This window comes from Eptatretus burgeri, chromosome 6 (genome assembly GCF_056783735.1).
Source record: "Eptatretus burgeri isolate ZD-2024b chromosome 6, Ebu_testis_v1, whole genome shotgun sequence".
In the NCBI taxonomy this organism is placed as follows: Eukaryota; Metazoa; Chordata; class Myxini; order Myxiniformes; family Myxinidae; genus Eptatretus; species Eptatretus burgeri.
Genome location: NC_140966.1, coordinates 113,478,909 through 113,497,103, shown reverse-complemented (window position 1 = coordinate 113,497,103; position 18,195 = coordinate 113,478,909). Strand labels below are relative to the sequence as shown.

Here is an 18,195-nt window from a genome sequence, read left to right as displayed (position 1 = left end):
ACCTAGGTACTGCCAGGATGGAGGAACATACGTACAGGTACAGCAGTTTTTAACTTTTAACCTCAGCAGTGTACGTATGAGTGATTGCATTTTTCTTTGTCCACACGGCTGTTTCTAAAGCAGTTGGTTATTGTAATTTGAACCGGATTTGCTTTCAAATCGTTATGGAGTTTCTCTTTGTGAGTTTCAAAGCTGTTTGCCATATTAATGTGTTTTCAAATTGCAGAGCCAATTTTTTTTTTTACCCATCACAAGACAATTGGCAGCTGTTTATAAATATTAATGATGATGCACATCTTGCAGCGTCTATATTGCAACATTGTTTTCTTTATCATTTATTGAATTTCCCCAAAACAGGGGTGAAAGCAGCACAAGGTTTTTGGGTTGCATACAGTACATGCTGAAGTTTGTAATCACACTGACAAAAATCTGCCGATTCCAAAAAAAGACTTACTGATATCGGCCAAGCATGAGTGCGTTTCTCACATCGACTTCACTTCCACATTGTGCCTCTCGTTTCACTGGTCTCTGTATCTAAGTCAAGTCAAGTCAGATCAAATCTGTGACTTGCTACAGGAACCATGTAAACCTGTTTCATGGTCAGGTTGTCAGCAACTAAACCGTCTTCCCCACCAGGTTTCCTGGTGAGGAGGGTGTTTGGATATGGACACCCAGCAGGATTAAAAACAAAACCTGTCAAACGGCGGAGGAGCTCCTTGTGAGCCAACGTCCATCCATATCTAGTGCCCAACTGTGTCTTCGGACATCTTCCTGCAGTTGGGTAACGTCGTATGAGGAGGTTGGTGGCAGGATTTGTTATCCGGCCTCCACAAAACACAAAAAGGCAAATAAATCTGAAAACTCACGCCATGGGAGTACATCCTGTGCAGCTTCCCTTCCACAGGGCAGCTCACCGGATGACGGGATTGGGGCAAATCCTTCGGGACCCCCAATCTTTGATGAGAGGGAAGCCACGGGGTAACCTTCCCCAGTCAGATTGTGGTGGTGTGTGTCATGGTGGTACTGAGGTGTTGTCCACCAGATGGCAGTCTCCTTGGGTTAACCTGAGGCGGTCGCATCAGGTGGGTGCCTGGAATGTCCTATCCCTAAGAGAGGATGATCACTTGTCTGTTATCATCTGAACTCAAGCGTTTAGACATCGGTATTGCAGCACTCTCTGAGGTTTGGAGACTGGATTGTGGCGAGATCATGGTGGGCAATTACACCTACTATTGGTCTGGTCGCTCTGATGGTTACCATGCCCAAGGAGTTGCTGTAGCTGTGTCCAATAAGCTGACTCCAATGATAATTGAGGTAACACCGGTCAACGAGGGTATTATGAGACTCAGAATTTGTCACTCCTTAGGTGTCATTTCCTGGTCTCTGTAAATGCTCTGAGGCGAGTGATCTCACCATGAAGGACGAATTCCATGCCACGCTCGAGTCTGTGGTGGATCATTGCCCAAGGCAAGATACTCTTCTCATCTTGGGGGATTTCAATACATCGAATGGAACTGATGGGGACCAACACATGTCTCATAAGCATCCCTATGGGTCTGGAACCTGAATAGCACTAAGTTCCTTGACTTTGCAAGAGGTCATGGACTTATGGTTTCAGCGTCCACAACCTCATCGCTGGACTCGGTGTTCCTTCACTTTGCAAGAAGTCATGGACTTATGGTGGCTGGTTCATGGTTTCAGCATCCACAACCTCATCGCTGGACTTGGTATTCCAACGCTGGTGGTGTGGCAAAGGAGATTGACTATGTGTTTGTTTGGTTGCTGAAGGATGATCCAGAACTGCATGGTCTACCAGTGTTCAGTTCCTTTATACCAAACACAGGCTTGTGGTAGCAACTCTGAAGTTGCCGCTTAAATCCAGGAGAATCGTACCATCCCAGCCTTGGCTGGATGTGGGCAAACTCAAGGATGAGATGCAAGCTGAGGAGTTTGCGAACAGGCTGAGTGGACATTTGTGGGGGGGGGGGGGCTGGGTGCTTTGGGGAATCCTGAAGAGTTGTGGAGTGTCTTCAAGCCCACCATCCTTGATGTTGCCAGTGGATGTCATGTTACGAAGAATCATTTTGCAAAGGGCGAAGGTGAAGAATAATTGCGAAGGGCGAAGAATAATTTTGTCTCTCCAGGGACATTGGATATTAATGACCAGAGTCAAAAGGGCCAGGCTGAAGAGCAGAGCTGAGCTGTTCAGGGAGTTGAGGCAGAAAACTATACATGTGCTGAGGGTGGACAGGGAGGCCTCTGTGCAAGGAATCTGTGAGGGGGTAGATCATCACCTGTGGTCAAGTAATTCTCATCCTGCTTCCAGGGGAATTCGCACATTGCATTCATCCAAGCCCATCCCTTGGTGTACTGCAGTTGTAGTAGATGGTTGAAGGCTCTTGACAGAAGAGTCTGAAGTGAAGGTCCGCTGGGCCGGTTACTTTGAGTGGCTGATCCAACTGCTATTGAGTTGGACGTCAGTGGTGTTACGATCCTTATTGCTGACCCTCAATCAACTGTTATCCACCTTCGTTTGTGGAAACACAGACTGCGGTGAACCGGTTGAAAAGGGGTGAAGCTGCTCGATCGGTGGCATCCATGCTGAACTTCTCAAGGCTGATGGAAATGCTGCACTTACATTACGTCATTGCATGCAGTTCTGTGCTCTGCCTGGAACACAGGCATCATCCCAACTGACTGGAAGAGGGGCCTTGTTGTCCCTCTCGGGAAAGGGAAGGGTGATTGCCAAGACTGCTGAGGGATGTTCAAAATCTTCGCCTGCTATGCTGTTGAGATATCTGAGGGCAGCTTGATAGAGACCAATGATGACATGCATTTTTCCAACCCCTGCACCTTCACTGAGAAAGCGGAATACAGGTGTGTCTGAGGTCTTGATTTGGTGGAGAATATCATACACAAACTCCCTCTGATGCTTTGTTAGACTCTGCATGTGCTTACGAAACTTGTTGTCATGCATTTGACACTGAAAATGTCCTCAGTACTGTGAGATGTAGTGCTTAGACCAAGATCTTCTCCAAGATCATTGTGTTCTGGAGGAGAATGATTGTTGTTGTCCTGTTGTGTCTGTGCCTCATCTCTTCTGTCTCGATGTTCTGTGTTGGGAGCCACCCATGCAGCTCCATCAACAACATCATCTTCATCAAAGTTCTGTAAGTCACGCAGAGCTTGGTCGACAGCGTCTGTGGATAACATGTATTTTTGCTTTTCTGCATCAACTTTGTCAATAACCTTGTTATAGTGATTCTGATACGTGTCATGGCCACCAAGAAGATCACTTTCTTCATCCCTCCAACATGTGTATAGCATGAGCAGTTCTCGGAAGTGTTTCTCTGGTTCTTTGTCTCGATCAAAGTGAACAGACCTAAACAACTTAGCCTTAGATCTCCGTCTGTATCCTTCAGCTTTCAATACTGGAATGGTATCAGAAGTACACAAGTTAGTATGAGGAGTTAAGATATTAATGTCAGATTCCGAAGCAGTATTGTTTTCTGGTTGAGTTTCAATGTTGCCAGCATCTTCATCTGTCTACTCAGGCAAAACATCATTGTTTGCTTGATCATTTTCTTGAACAGCCTGCTCTGGTAACAGGCCACCTTGTGTTGGTTTCTTTGATCTGTTTCTTTTACCTCTATTCTTGTTGTCTTCACTATATCATGATGCAAACTCTGTTAAGGTAATATTTTCTAATGCCTTTGGTCTGTTCAAATACCTCTTTATGATATTGTTTGAGTGTATGTCTTCAGAATTATCATCCATTTCATCAAGAACCTCAATGGGTTTTAGGAGGCAAACTCTATCTTCTGGAGGATTAGTATTGATGAAGATCACCGAGCGTGTGATGCCTTACGCATAGGCAGCTGAAACAGGAGGTACACAGCTTCTTGGGCACTTATTTCAACACCATTCAGGAACTTGTTTCCAATATTGCGGACTTGTCGTATATCTTCATGCCCATTCCTAGCCTCTTCTGTGACTTTTTGCTAAAGTTTGCTCATTCCCCGCTGAGCTTTCATTACATATGAAGCAATATACATTGCACATGCATAGACATCAGTGATATACTCTATGTCCATGTTAGCTCTCCATGCTTTGAGACAATGCTTGCTGTAGTTGTTCATTCTCACTTCATCTGGCTTTCTTTTCAAAAAAATTGTCGGTGATTTTATTGTGGAACGCAAAGCTAGAATGTAATCATTTTCTGTAAGTTGTAATTCAGCAAGTAACTCTTCATGTGAAAGGGTAGTCTCTTCATGCATTAGGGCTAAATGACCTTTGATTTTCTCACAGTTGATTTTGTATTTCTTTAAATCTTCATCCGTATATTAATCGGTCTCCAGTGGCCTAAGCAACATGGTTTTTACCATAGGTGGCCTTGGAAAATTGAACCTGTATTGTTTTTTTTTGTTTTGTTTTCGGCAAGTACGAGAATGTCTGTGCAGCTCATATTGGACCAATTGTGAAAGCTCTTCGTCTGATGTGTCAGCTTTGCTACAGGTCATAAGTTCATCAACAAAGCATTCAATCTTTTCATCTGACCACTGTCCTATTGCAGGAGCATTTTCTATCCAAACCATCATATGTATATGGGGGGATCCCCTTTGCTGAAACTCAACACGATAAAAGTAGTCAGCAATCTTTCCAATAGGTGAAAAGTCACTTTGGAAAAATTTGAGTAACTGCTGGACTTGGTAATCAAAGTGACGTGCACAAGTTACTGGATCTGATTGAATCAATCGGCACTTATCCTCCCATGTCAGATTTTTCAACTGTTCATCTGTGTAGGTTACATGATCTACTAACATGCCTAGTATCTATAGCAAATGCAACCAACGGGTTTCTGCAGCAGAGAAACTTTGAAAGAGAGTTGCTGGTCCCAGATGCCTAATCATGGTCATTAAATCTTTATTGGCTCTTTGAAAGTATGCTGGGGATCCACGCAGTGTACTAAGTACTTTATATCCTTCATGCTGAACCGACTGGTGGAAATTGGCAATCAGTGTGTCCATATTTGCTAGCTCTGATTCCTTACAGTGCTTTTTTCTGCGATGTTTAATATCACATTCATGTTTTCTGAACTGAATATGTTTCCTTTTTCTAGCTTTTATGTTATTTTCCTTTTTTACCTCATTTGCTTTATACTGAGGATCTTTTCTTTTGTTTACTTCTTGTTTCTCATTAGTTTTATAGTCAGCATCTTGTTTTCTCTTTTGTTTACTCCTTGTATCTGTTTGTTTCTCATTAGTTTTATCGTCAGTATCTTCTCTTCTCTTTTGTTTACTCCTGGTATCTCTGTTTCTCATTAGTTTTATGGTCAGTATCTTGTCTTTTTTTTTCTCAGATTTAATCGTTTCTGCTGTTGTTCTGCAATTCTGAATGTGTGATGTTGTCTTTGTATGCGCTTATAATTTGCCATGTATGCTTTTCTCTGCTCACGAGATGTTGCCTCAGGTTTCTGATTATGCCTTTTGTTACGCTGCACTTGTTGCCAGTGTATTTGATCTTCTGTCACATTTGTATCTCTGAAATCATTTTCTGTTCCAACTATTGTTTGTTGTTTCATAGTAGAAGTGAAATATTTGTCCATGAAGGTGGATGTGACATCTTGTGTGGTAGGTTGAAGTGTTGGAAATGGTGCAACAGTTTTTGACAATAGACAGTGCAAAAGGTGAGACTGCAGTTCCTTTTGATCCAGTATAATTCTTTGTGGATCTCTTCCCTGAATTAGCAGGTGTGCATTTGCAGCTGCAAAGACTCCACAGTCAACCGTCATTCCTTGAAATTGTGATATTTTATTCAAAATGCTTTGAAGTGGGTTATGCATTTGTTGAACAATGGCATATAGTTTTTTTGAGTTGAGGCAATAGCTGTCTTTTCCGATCAAAACTTGGGAGCATGTCATACACTATAATGACATTACTTTGTTGACAGGAAATCAAATAATGTCCTGGTATACAGTGTATTTGTACTGCATCTGTATCAGGCTGAACCTGATGATGACCTATGATCTCATCACGTTGTGTTGCCCCATACACGTAGGATGGTGGAATCAGACCACAGAGAAGTGAAAACTGATTTAATGCAGCAACTTCTAGTTCACCATGCAGAACAGTTGTCAAAGTTGTGAAATGAGAACTGCTGTTCAAAACTCGAAATCTTTATCAGTGGCATTTTTGGTCTATTAGAAATGGATGAAACTGAAAAGAAAGAAACAGAAAGGTATAATATTTGATACAAAAAAATAGAATTGCATTGATTTTATTTGCTAAAAGGTTAGCATGAAAGTAGTATTAAATTTTATCCTTGATTGTAATTAGATTAGAATTGATTTTATTTGCTAAAAGGTTAGCATGAAAGTAGTATTAAAATTTAGGGCATATTTCACGATAATGTCATTTTTCAAGATGGTGGCCATGTTCAACATGGCCGAAATTCAATAGCAACCTACTTCGTCCCGACTGTGGTCCTGTCCCGTGACCTACATTTCCAGCAAGTTTCATCAGAAAAGAAAGAAATTAGAGCCTATATGGTGATAACGTCGTTTTTTCAACATGGCGGCCATGTTGGAAAAAGTTAACCAGGGGTAAGGAACGTAGCAACCAAAAATAATTGAAATCAGATAAGCGGTTTTCCATTTAATACAAAAAACATTTTTCTCAAGATGGCCGCCCAAGAGACTCTCTGTCTCTCTCTGTCTCTCTCTCTGTCTCTCTCTGTCTCTCTCTCTGTCTCTCTCTCTGTCTCTCTCTCTGTCTCTCTCTCTGTCTCTCTCTCTGTCTCTCTCTCTGTCTCTCTCTCTGTCTCTCTCTCTGTCTCTCTCTCTGTCTCTCTCTCTGTCTCTCTCTCTCTCTCTCTCTCTCTCTCTCTCTCTCTCTGTCTCTGTCTCTCTGTCTCTCTGTCTCTGTCTCTCTCTGTCTCTCTCTCTGTCTCTCTCTCTCTGTCTCTGTCTCTGTCTCTCTCTGTCTCTGTCTGTCTGTCTCTCTCTCTGTCTGTCTCTCTCTTTCTCTATATCTATCTCTCTCTGCAGCTGACTCCACTTGCCTGGCTCTTTCATGAGCAGATCAATCAGCAGTTAGCTGTTGCCATGCGCGTGCAGTTCGAGAATTCAAATAACAAAAGGAGAATGTGTATGTTTAAAAAGTGAACGAATACGAACATTTCGTATTTCAAAAAACCCTAGCGTTTTTAACCATGAAGCCTTTTGTTTTTATTAATATGCCGCCACACTATTCAAAAGCCATTTTTTTTTCTCATGGAAATTTTATTTATTTTATATATACATATATATATATATATATATATATATATATATATATATATATATATATAGATAGATAGATAGATATATTTTTTCCATTTTTATGGAGAGCCACTTTCAAACATCCTGGAGCTGAATGTTAGTTCTATATATGTGTAAATTTTCATCAAGATCGGTTCACTGGTCTCGGAACTTATTCGTCACAAAAAAACAGAGACACAAACAGAAGGACTGCCATTTATATCGTAGATTTAGTGCACTTCATTGTTATATTACATGTGTTTTTGTGTTCTTATTTTGTGATCTTGCTATCTCTTATACTAGACTGGAACTAATTTATTTTTACTTTATGCTTACAGATTATTCTTGGAATCTTGGGGATTCTCATGAGATAGCTTAATTATGTCATCCCAAAAGAAATATATGAGTGGCTCACAAAAGAGAAAGTTAAAATAAACCAAAGCTGACAACCTTTTTAAAACCAAAAGAAGATTCAGAACCTAGTACCAGTGACAGAAATCTTCCAGGCAATGACCACGACGAAGCAAGGTCAGCTGAGTCACAGTCACAGATATCGAGTGAATCAACAATGGAAGTAGAAGCACCACCTGTGATTGAAGCTTCATCCGATTCATCTCAGTTGACCAATAAGAAACATTCTGTGGAACAAGATGTCAGTGCTGATTTGTGCGTATCGATTGATCCAGCTGACTGGCAGATAATTGATGAATATTTCGTAAATCATCCTCTTGATTTTGATCAAAAACTGTGAATCATAGGACCTCTTGATCAAAACTGTGAACAAGGTGACTTCACAAGAAGTACAGGTGAGGGTGAAAAGGAAAGTTCAATATGTGCCCATATCCTTGCTTTCACTTAAAATGGCAAATGATGAAAAAGTTAAAAGGAAATGTCTTGTATATTCTCCAAAAACTGACCACGTATTTTGTGTTCAGCAAGCAAGTCTCATTGTTTACAAGTGGGTTTAGTGACTGGAAAAACTGCCGGCATAGAGTTGCTGAACATGAAAGTAGTGAAGAGCATAAAAACTCAGTTCCTGCTTGGGGTGTAAAAGCAGTTGCAGCGAGTCGAATTGATTCCACTTTGGCTTTGCAAGTAAAAGTAGAGAGAAAATATTGGAGACATGTTCTGTTGCACATTGTTGAAACACTAAAATTTTTGACATCAAGAGGTCTTCCTCTCAGAGGTCATGATGAGAGAATTGGCTCAAGCAACAATGGTCATTACCTTGGAGTCCGAGAACTCTCAGCAAAATTTGACCCTCTTCTTGCACAGCATCTGGGTAAGTATGTTACTGTAGGTCGTGGAAAGACTACATATCTCTCAAAAACGATTTCTGACAACTGAGTGAATTTCTTCAGCCATCAGATTGATCATGTTATCATAAGCATGAAGATCGCTGATTGCACCCATGAATCATATCTTGACCTGGCAGGAATAGATAACATCTGCAATAGTTTGTTTGAAAGTTGTCCGATCAACACGATCTGCAGTCCAACAAAGGAGAACTCACCAACGATTAGGACTCTTCTTATCAAAGTCCATGATGCACTTTTCTCTGCAAAAAATGCAATGTTCTTTAAAGTCAAATACTGTCTTGGAACGGCGGCTTCTTTTACTTCTTGAAGCATCTTCCAAACAGACATTACTCATTCGTTTCAAGTGTCTTTCGTTGTGTACGTTGACACACAGTCTCTATGGCATTTGAGCTCGATAGATTCGTCTGCCTGTAATCTCTGTTCAAGCTCTTCATGTGTACCATCTTGTCTTGCTTGGCTTGACTGAATGATACTTCACACTATCTGGACCAACTATTACCAGAGGTTTTCCAGCTTTAGTTGCATCACAGGGACTGAAGAAGCAGTCTCCCATTGTGATGGAGCCTTAACCTGTAACAATAGAGTTGATTATAAACATCAATAAACATTTAATTTCTTTGTTCGTATTTTAAAAAATTCTCAGGAAACAGGTTCCACCTTGTGTACTTTTAAAAATCAATAAAATACACAGTTGCTTTCAGACAGATCATGTTCGATAATAAATAAAAAAAACTTCCTTGCAAATAATATCGATCATTCTACTGTTTCAGAAGACGTTACTCTTACTTAAAACTCAGTTCTCCATGTTGCTTTCCTTACATTACAAGCCTCAACTTACTTGATCAGAAACAGTTCATGCTGTTGATCTTCTGAGGTCAGGCATTTCTTCACAACTGCACTGGGGATAAATGGCTCTGCGCAAGTTATTTTCAAACAGTTTTGTCATTGTTGTATAACGGTACTGCACAAACGCCCATCGCGCGGACAAATTCAGGGATCGGTTTATGCTAATTTGCATATTAATGAGCTAAATTTCAATGTTATCAAAGTGCAAGTGGGTTTATCATGACCAATGACCCAAAAAACATGGCTTTGGATGCTTACTTCTGGAGATATTAATTTTGACAATGGCCACTGCCAATTTGCATATTAATGGATTTCTACAAAAATGTGCAAGGGTGCCAGAGTTGCATCAATCAGAATATTCATTCAAAATTTTATTCAAACAACTGATCCTTTTGGTTCTTGGCCATTCAAAGAGATCTCAGAACAAGATACTCACATTAGTTCAAGAAACACCAAAAGTCCTTGACTTTTCGAAGTCAAGTCCCTCCAGCTCCCCAATCCCACCCAACATCCCTCTCACTGAACTACCACGCCTTCCTCTGCTCCTCTTTCTTGTTTTATTATTTTGCCCATGAATTAACATGTATCGTAGCACACATGACTGAACCGTGTACGTAATAACTCATTGTTCACGTCACATTACCATGTCACTCACTCAGCACTGCCCCGTCATAAAAATACGTGTGAACATCATGGGGCAGCATACGACGTCTCTCTCAAAATACCACCCGTCATGAAGCAGAATATAAAAGAGAAATCTTCTTCTTTTTAATTTTTGTAGCATTTTCAGTAGTGCGGCAACTTAGCTAAATTTAGCATAACAATTGTGCATTTTGTGAAGAAAGCACCAAATTTGGCACACGAGTAGCCTATCATATTATGAACAGATTTGAATATTGAGCCATCTCAAAATTTTTGATGGCAGTGGAAAATGGCTGCCACAGCCATCAGCAGCTGAATTTGAGATGGCCCAATATACAAATCTGTTCATAATACAATAGGCTACGAGTGTGCCAAATTTGATGCTTTCCTCACAAAATGCACAATTGTTCTGCTAATTGCCCCACTAGTGGGGGAATCTGCCCCCCCCCCCCCCAGAGACAAGGTGAATAAGTTTCGGTGCAATCCTACAAAAAGAAAAAGAGAGCAAGACCTCAAGAGATCCTTCCTCAACCAGAACCACAAGGGTTGCGCGCCATTCATTCAAAAAACCATGTCTCTGTCAGTGAACCAGGAGAGAGAAACAGCTGACGCGAGTGGTTGTCCCATTCACCTCACACGCTAAAGGTCTGAGTCCCGCCAGCTCAAAGACTACACGATGTGGACAAGTCTGAGGCAGGCTCTGGTCTTCAGCTCACCTTTCCCTCCGAGCTGTAGGCCTCAATAAAGGCTGTGGCCACCGGTTTTTGGGTGTGTGTGTGTGTGTGTGGCACCAGTCTATTAAGTAAAACTGCAAAAGTGCTTGTACATAAATTGTTTTTCCTTCTATATTGATAACAGTCTAACATTTGTTACTCTCCAATCTTCCAAACCTCACGTGCTGCACTCTATCCATTTAGCCTACGGACATAAATCTGGAAATACTCCTTTTCCCTGAATTTATTCCCATTGCTTCCTAAATGCAAAACCCTTGTGACAAACACTATTCTTATCACAATACGCTCACAAATAATGACCCAAACTCCACTTATTACTTTTCTTATTCCCAGAAGGATACCAGAAAACATGACATCACAACCTTAACCTTCCATCAATATAATACATTCTGTAAAAGAAACATGAGAAAAAGAGAGCTCAGTGCTGGTTTCACAAACCTCGAGAGAGGCCTTTTGCACCATGAGCTGGCTGTACACACGCGCACCCTCGTCTCCGCACACTGTACGCAGCTCATCCTTCTTTAACATGAATATCTTCTGGCCGTTCAGCATGCCCAATTGTTCCGCCGTGCTGCACAAAGATCACATGCATCTTACACCCATGCTCTTGTCCAATTGGCCTAATTCAAACATGTAGTCTAGGCTTTATTGAGTTAATTAATCACTGCTAGAGCTCTAAATGCATAAAGTGCTCCATGTATAGAAGCTAAATTAAAAACTTACGCCTTGCTGAATCCCATCTCTTGCAACCAAGTGCGGATGTCAGCAGGAGATGAGCTGTATGAAATGGGATGACCAGAGCCATGGTGTCGTGGGATCTGGAAGTTCCTCTTGTTGACCCTCTGTCCTACGAGGCGCTGCAGAATTGCTTCCTGTGCTGTAAATGACCCAAGTGTTTATGTAAAGCACAGAAAAAGTTAGCCAATCCTTATAAGCACAATTTCACACCTCGGTACTTACCTGGTAATTCGGGACACTTCCATCTCGATGAACATCGACTCTGTTTTGGCCTACATAAATAGTTTCAGTGTATATGGCCTACTTCCCAATATTTATCGCTCATTTCCAACACATGGGTCAACTACACACATACACAGGTATCAAGCATAAGTATTGTTGTTACTGTGGGAAAGGGCACTCATGCAGGCTTGCACATGGACACATGGACAAATCACTTCACACAATGCAGTGTTTTGACTAATGTGTCCAAACTATACTCCTAGATGAAAGAGAAACAGACTGGGAGAAAGGGTTATAATGGACATGCGCTGATCCGGGCCACATACAAGCACGTCTACAAAGACGAGGCATGCAGACACCTCAACGCCAGACCTTGTGTAAGACACACTAAAAGGTGGGCAGAGAGCCATACCTTCAGGAGGAGAACACAATGCAGACAGCGAGAGAGGCAACAGCTGCGTGTGCTGCATGTCCAAGCTGAATTTCATTTTTTTCAACTGGCCTCAAACAGCAAAGAGAGTATTGAGAGTGTTGCATGTTAACCACGACTACTGCTGCAACTCCTGAGCCCTGACTTAAAAACCAGCTGCATCTCTGCGGATGCTGGTCAATCCTATCTGTTGGCCAGTTGAGTTGTTGACAAACCTATACTGCATTGCTGGAGTCTTGGAGACGACATCCAAGCAGGCAATTCCTCTCCGGTCATATCTATAAAACACAAAGGGCCACTTCTCCTTCCTCATTCCTCGGCAATGCCAATCTGCAGTGGTCCTTAACGACAAGTGGTGGGCTCGGATTCATCTACTTGCTTTGCTGATACGAAGATAACCCTCTGTGAACTTGCAGCACGACTGGGCAGTCAGACTTCACTCTGTATGCACTCATCGGGGCAAGGCACCCTGCTTGGAACGTGACCACAACCGACTTCAACATAAATTCCTATTCCTGCTCGGGTTTTCTTAAGAACTGGGTACATGAGATAAGTTGCCGACTTGAAAGTGGAGATTCAATTCATAACTGCATTGAAAACTGTCATGTGTAACTTTGGGGAGTTTTAATATCATTGTGACGGGATGTGATCAAATGGTATTAGTGTTTCAAAGGTTGACAGTAGGGATTAATAAATTTCTTATTAAACATCCTTCTGCCTCGTTCATTAAACATCCTTCTGCCTCATTCTATAGACAGGACATATTATTGCCCAAAAAGCTTTTCTATCGGGCTATCCCTCCAAGTAATTGGTGCACTCGTATCAGTGCAAGGATGCAACATGAAACACATGGGTAAACGACGTTTGGCCCAGCTTTCCTCTCCACTCACAGCATCTGATATCGCTCACTCCAAGCACGGAATTTCCCCATTGTATAAGTACACGTAATGGCCTCGTCTTTTGGGAACAATCCCATGACATCTTTATTATCCACAACCAAATTGCCAATGGGACAGGTGACTTTACTTCCCAATATCCAAAGGATGGCATACTCTTGGATGCAGCACCCCCGGCCAGCACCGCACAAGACCAGTTTATGTATCTTCTGAGATTGGCCTTACTGGGCAGTGGGTACATCACCTTGGCTCGGCAGGTAAATGCAGATTACACCACCAACTGAATCATCCTCCTGCCTGTCTAAATAAAGTATTGGTGGGTGAAAAATGTTTCTGATGTCCAAAAGAAGAGGAGTCATGTTAAGGCGAAGGTTAGCGAAAGCGAATCAATTCTAAGAAAATGCTCAGTGCACACATTCAGACAAGCAAGTTCATTGGCTGGAAATGATGGAGGATACTCAAAGTTTTCAGACAAGTCATTGCGATTTGAAATCTATACACAGCAATGTCCTCTTTCCAGCAATACATTATGATTATTATTCCGTTTGTAGCCTGTGACTGCTGGTTACATCATTGCTAGGAGCTATAGCACTGATGCAGTGCCCCGTTTCCAGCAAGTTGGTACTCATTCTGCCGACTTCAAAAGGATGACTGGCTGAGTCAACCCACCTGGTGTTATTTAACGACATGACAGGTCAGGTTTTTTTTTTTTTGTCAGGTCAGGTTCGATCTGTGACCTGCTACAGGTACCATGTAAACCTGTACTAACCTGTTCCATGGTCGGGTTGTCGGCGACTAAACCGTCTCCCCCACCAGGTTTTCTGGTGAGGGGGGTGTTTGGATATGGACACCCAGCAGGATTAAAAACAAAACCTATCAAAGGGCGGAGGAGCTCCTTGTGAGCCAACGGCCATCCATATCTAGTGCCCAACTGTGTCTGCGGACGTCCTCCTACAGTTGGGTTACTTCGTATTAGGAGGTTGGTGGCAGGATTTGCACTCCGGCCACCGTAAAACCCTTCATTCCGCAAAACGCAAAAACGCAAAAAAATCTGAAAACCCACTCCGTGGGAGTACCTCCTGTGCAGCTTCCCTTCGCAGGGCAGCTCACCAGATGACGGGATTGGGGCAAAGCCTTCGGGACCCCCAATCTTTGATAGGAGGGAAACCACGGGGTAACATCCCTGGGTCAGATTGCAGGAGAGTGTGTCAGAGTGGTGCTGAGGTGTCGTCCAACAGACGGCGGTCTCCTTGGGTTAACCTGAGGCGGTCCCTTCGGGTGGGTGCCTGGAATGTCCTATCCCTAAGAGAGGATGATCACCTGTCTCTGTTATCATCTGAGCTCAAGCGTTTGGACATCGGGATTGCAGCTCTCTCTGAGGTTCGGAGACCGGATTGCGGCGAGATAATGGTGGGTGGTTACACCTACTATTGGTCTGGTCGCTCTGATGGTTACCATATCCAAGGAGTTGCTGTAGCTGTGTCCAATAAGCTGACCCCAATGATAATTGAGGTAACACCGGTCAACGAGCGTATTATGAGATTAAGGATTCGTCACTCCTTAGGTGTCATTTCCGTGGTCTCTGTTTATGCTCCGACTGAGGCAAGTGATCTCACCGTGAAGGATGCATTCTACGCCACGCTCGAGTCTGTGGTTGATCAGTGCCCCAGACGAGATACACTTCTAGTCTTGGGGGATTTCAATGCATCGACTGGAACTGATAGGGATGGTTATGAGGTATGTGTTGGTCCCCATGGGTCAGGAACTATGAACCAGAATAGCACTAAATTCCTTGACTTTGCAAGAAGTCATGGACTTAGGGTGGCTGGTTCATGGTTTCAGCGCCCACAAGCTCATCGCTGGACTTGGTATTCCAACGCTGGCGGTGTGGCAAAGGAGATTGACCATGTCCTCATTGACGGTCGTTGGAGGATAATCCAGAACTGCAGGGTCTACCGGAGTGCTCAGTTCCTCAATACTGACCACAGGCTTGTTGTAGCAACTCTAAAGCTGCACCTTAAATCCTGGAGAATGGTACCATCCCAGCCGAGGCTGGATGTTGCCAAGCTCAGGGATGAGAGAGTAGCTGAGGAGTTTGCAAACAGGCTGAGTGGACACTTGGGGAGTCTGGGTACTTTGGGGGGTCCTGAAGAGTTGTGGAGCGCCTTTAAGACCACCGTCCTTGATGTTGCCGGTGGATGTCTTGGAACTCACCGCAGGGCAAAGAAGAATTTTGTCTCTCAAGGGACACTGGATACCATTGACCAGAGTCACAGGGCCAGGCTGAATGGCAGAGCTGAGCTGTTCAGGGAGCTGAGGCGTAAAACTGTACGTGCACTGAGGGTGGACAAGGAGGCCTATGTGCGAGGAATCTGTGAGGGGGTAGAGCATCACCTGTGGACAGGTGATTCTCGTCCCGCTTACAGGGGAATTCGCACATTACGTTCATCCAAGCCCATCCCTCGGAGCACTGCAGTTCGAGCAGAGAGTGGTAGGCTCTTGACAGAGGAGTCTGAAGTGAAGGCCCGCTGGGCCGGTTACTTTGAGCGGTTGTACCAGGCTGATCCCCCAGCTGTCAAGTTGGACGTCAAGGGTGTTACAATCCCTGTTGCTGACCCATGAATCAACTGTGGTCCACCTTCGCTTGTGGAAACACGGGCTGCGGTGAACCAGTTGAAACGGGGCAAAGCTCCAGGGATTTGTGGCATCCATGCCGAACTTCTCAAGGCTGGTGGAAATGCTGCACTCGTGTCGTTGCATGCAGTTTTGTGCTCTGCCTGGAACACAGGCATCATCCCAACTGACTGGAAGAGGGGCCTTGTTGTCCCTCTCTGGAAAGGGAAGGGTGATCGCCAAGACTGCAACAACTACCGAGGGGTGACGCTGCTCTCAGTGCCGGGCAAGGTCTTTGCTCGGATAATTCTTGATAGGGTTCGCCACCATCTGCTTGAGCACCAGCGTCCAGAGCAGTCAGGCTTTACACCGAAGAGGTCAACAATTGACCGTATCCTTGCCCTTCGTGTCCTCACCGAACGCAGATGAGAGTTTCGGCAGGGGCTGCTTGCAGCCTATGTTGATCTCTGTAAAGCGTTCGATTCAGTGAATCGGGATGTCCTCTGGAGGATTCTTGGTCTTCGTGGGGTGCTACCAAAACTGATCGATCTGATGTCTGAACTCTACTCTGGTTCTGAGAGTGCTGTGAAGTGTGGTGGTACCACCTCTGACTTATTTCCAGTTGTTACTGGAGTTCGTCAGGGATGTGTACTTGCCCCCACACTTTTCAGCACTTGTATGGACTGGATTTTAGGGAGGATGTCGGAGAGATCAAGTTGCGGTGCATCATTTGGGAATGTCAAGATCTCGGACCTTCATTTTGCAGACGATGCAGTCATCTTTGCGGGGAGACTTTAGACATCCTTTTGGGGGCCCTCGAGGTGCTGAATGAAGAGTCGGAGCCGCTGGGATTACGGGTTTCTTGGGTCAAGACTAAGATCCAGGCTTTCGGTGACATCTTGGATGCTGCTGTCCTGTCTGTGTCTGTTTGTGGTGAGGATGTTGAGGTCGTGGAGAGATTCACTTACCTTGGCAGTGATATTCATGTCTCTGCTGGCTGCGAGTCAGAGGTCAATAGACGTCTGGGTCGGGCCTGGGGAGTCATGGATTCACTGGATCATGGGGTGTGACGCTGCCGGTACCTGTGCGGGAGGATGAAAGTCCGAGTCTTCAGGTCCTTGGTACTTCCAGTCTTGCTCTATGGGTGCGGACCAAGGCTTGCTCTTCCTGACTCTGACCAAGGATCTGAGACGGAGACTTAATTCCTTTGGTACCAGGTCTCTTCGGAGAATCCTTGGCTATCGCTGGTCGGATTTTGTGTCCAACGAGCGGTTGCTGAGAGAGTTTCGGATGAGATTTGTTACCTGCATAGTCCGTGAGCGTCAGTTGCGGCTGTATGGACATGTGGCTCGTTTTCCTGATGCTGATCGTGCTCACCAGATTCTCTCAGCGAGGGAGTCTCATGAGTGGAGGAGGCCAGTGGGCCGACCATGTGCCTCATGGTTGCAGCAGGTTGACCACCATCTCAAGGAGATGGGGATGGGCCTGGCATCTGCCTGGGGGATGGCCAGACGGAGGCCCCTGGAGTACCGGCGGAAAGTGGACGCAGCGACGCGCTGTTCAGACACATGCTCCCATACCTGACCTGACCTGAGTCAACCCACCTGGTGTTATTTAACGACATGACAGGGGCTCAAACTCAAGATACTGAGATCTTAAGCCAACACCAGGCTAAACAATATTGTCGTGTCCATGCCAGTTAAGACCGACCTGGACGGAGAGCCAAACAGTTTCTACCTTGGAGGCGAACACGTGATCCTTGGAGATTAGAGCACGTGTGGGATGGAGGGCGGCAAAGTCATGTACCAGAAGCAAGCACAAGGGTTGATACTCAAACCCACAACGAATAGACAGACACAAGCAAATTTAATAAACAAGGATTTAATGACTTAAATGAAATATTTATATTGGAAATAAATCAGAGCATGAGGTAATTTAAAGCCTAAAGTTGAAACATATCCACACACAGTTACAAAAACAGAAAAGGGGAAAGATAAAATAAAAGAAAATCCCTTCCTTTATGCTGGCACTGAGCTGGTTACCCAGAGATGATCTTTTAGGAGCTTGGGGAACGAACCACGTCATCCTGCATGGGAAACCGCACCCAAAATGGTGACAAGGCGCTCTCTGCTTGGGGAAACGTGCGTAAGGTAATTCGTGCGGTGGTCAACACCAGGGTTCTCCAACAGCCATGCAGCTCCTTATCACAAACAAACCTGCCAACCCCGCTCCTCTCTTACACCAGGTCCGCTCACAACGATGGCCCACCTTCCTCCTCGAACACACAACGGGATAACACCAAGTTATTGCTGAGAGACATGCTCCTCTTCTTCTTCTTTCTCTCTCATAAACGTACAACTTCGCTACTCAGCTGAACAACAATGGCCGGCGTCTTACTCCAGCACTTGGGAAAATTCAGACAGCATGAACTCAAGAATCGTGCAGTCTTCTTCAGCGT

General features: G+C 44.1%; 1 protein-coding gene across 4 annotated transcripts in view; it reads right to left on the bottom strand.

Annotated features, from left to right (window-relative positions):
- LOC147025655 (epidermal growth factor receptor kinase substrate 8-like) overlaps positions 1–18,195 on the bottom strand; it is a 138,541-nt gene that overhangs the window by 3,107 nt on the left and 117,239 nt on the right. For all 4 annotated transcript variants that reach the window (XM_085886862.1, XM_085886864.1, XM_085886865.1 and 1 more), the window contains 2 exons: positions 11,562–11,715; positions 11,277–11,409 (listed from right to left, as the gene is read on the bottom strand). In XM_085886862.1, the coding sequence (XP_085742988.1) occupies positions 11,277–11,409; positions 11,562–11,715 (287 nt within the window). The remainder of the gene's footprint in view (positions 1–11,276; positions 11,410–11,561; positions 11,716–18,195) is intronic.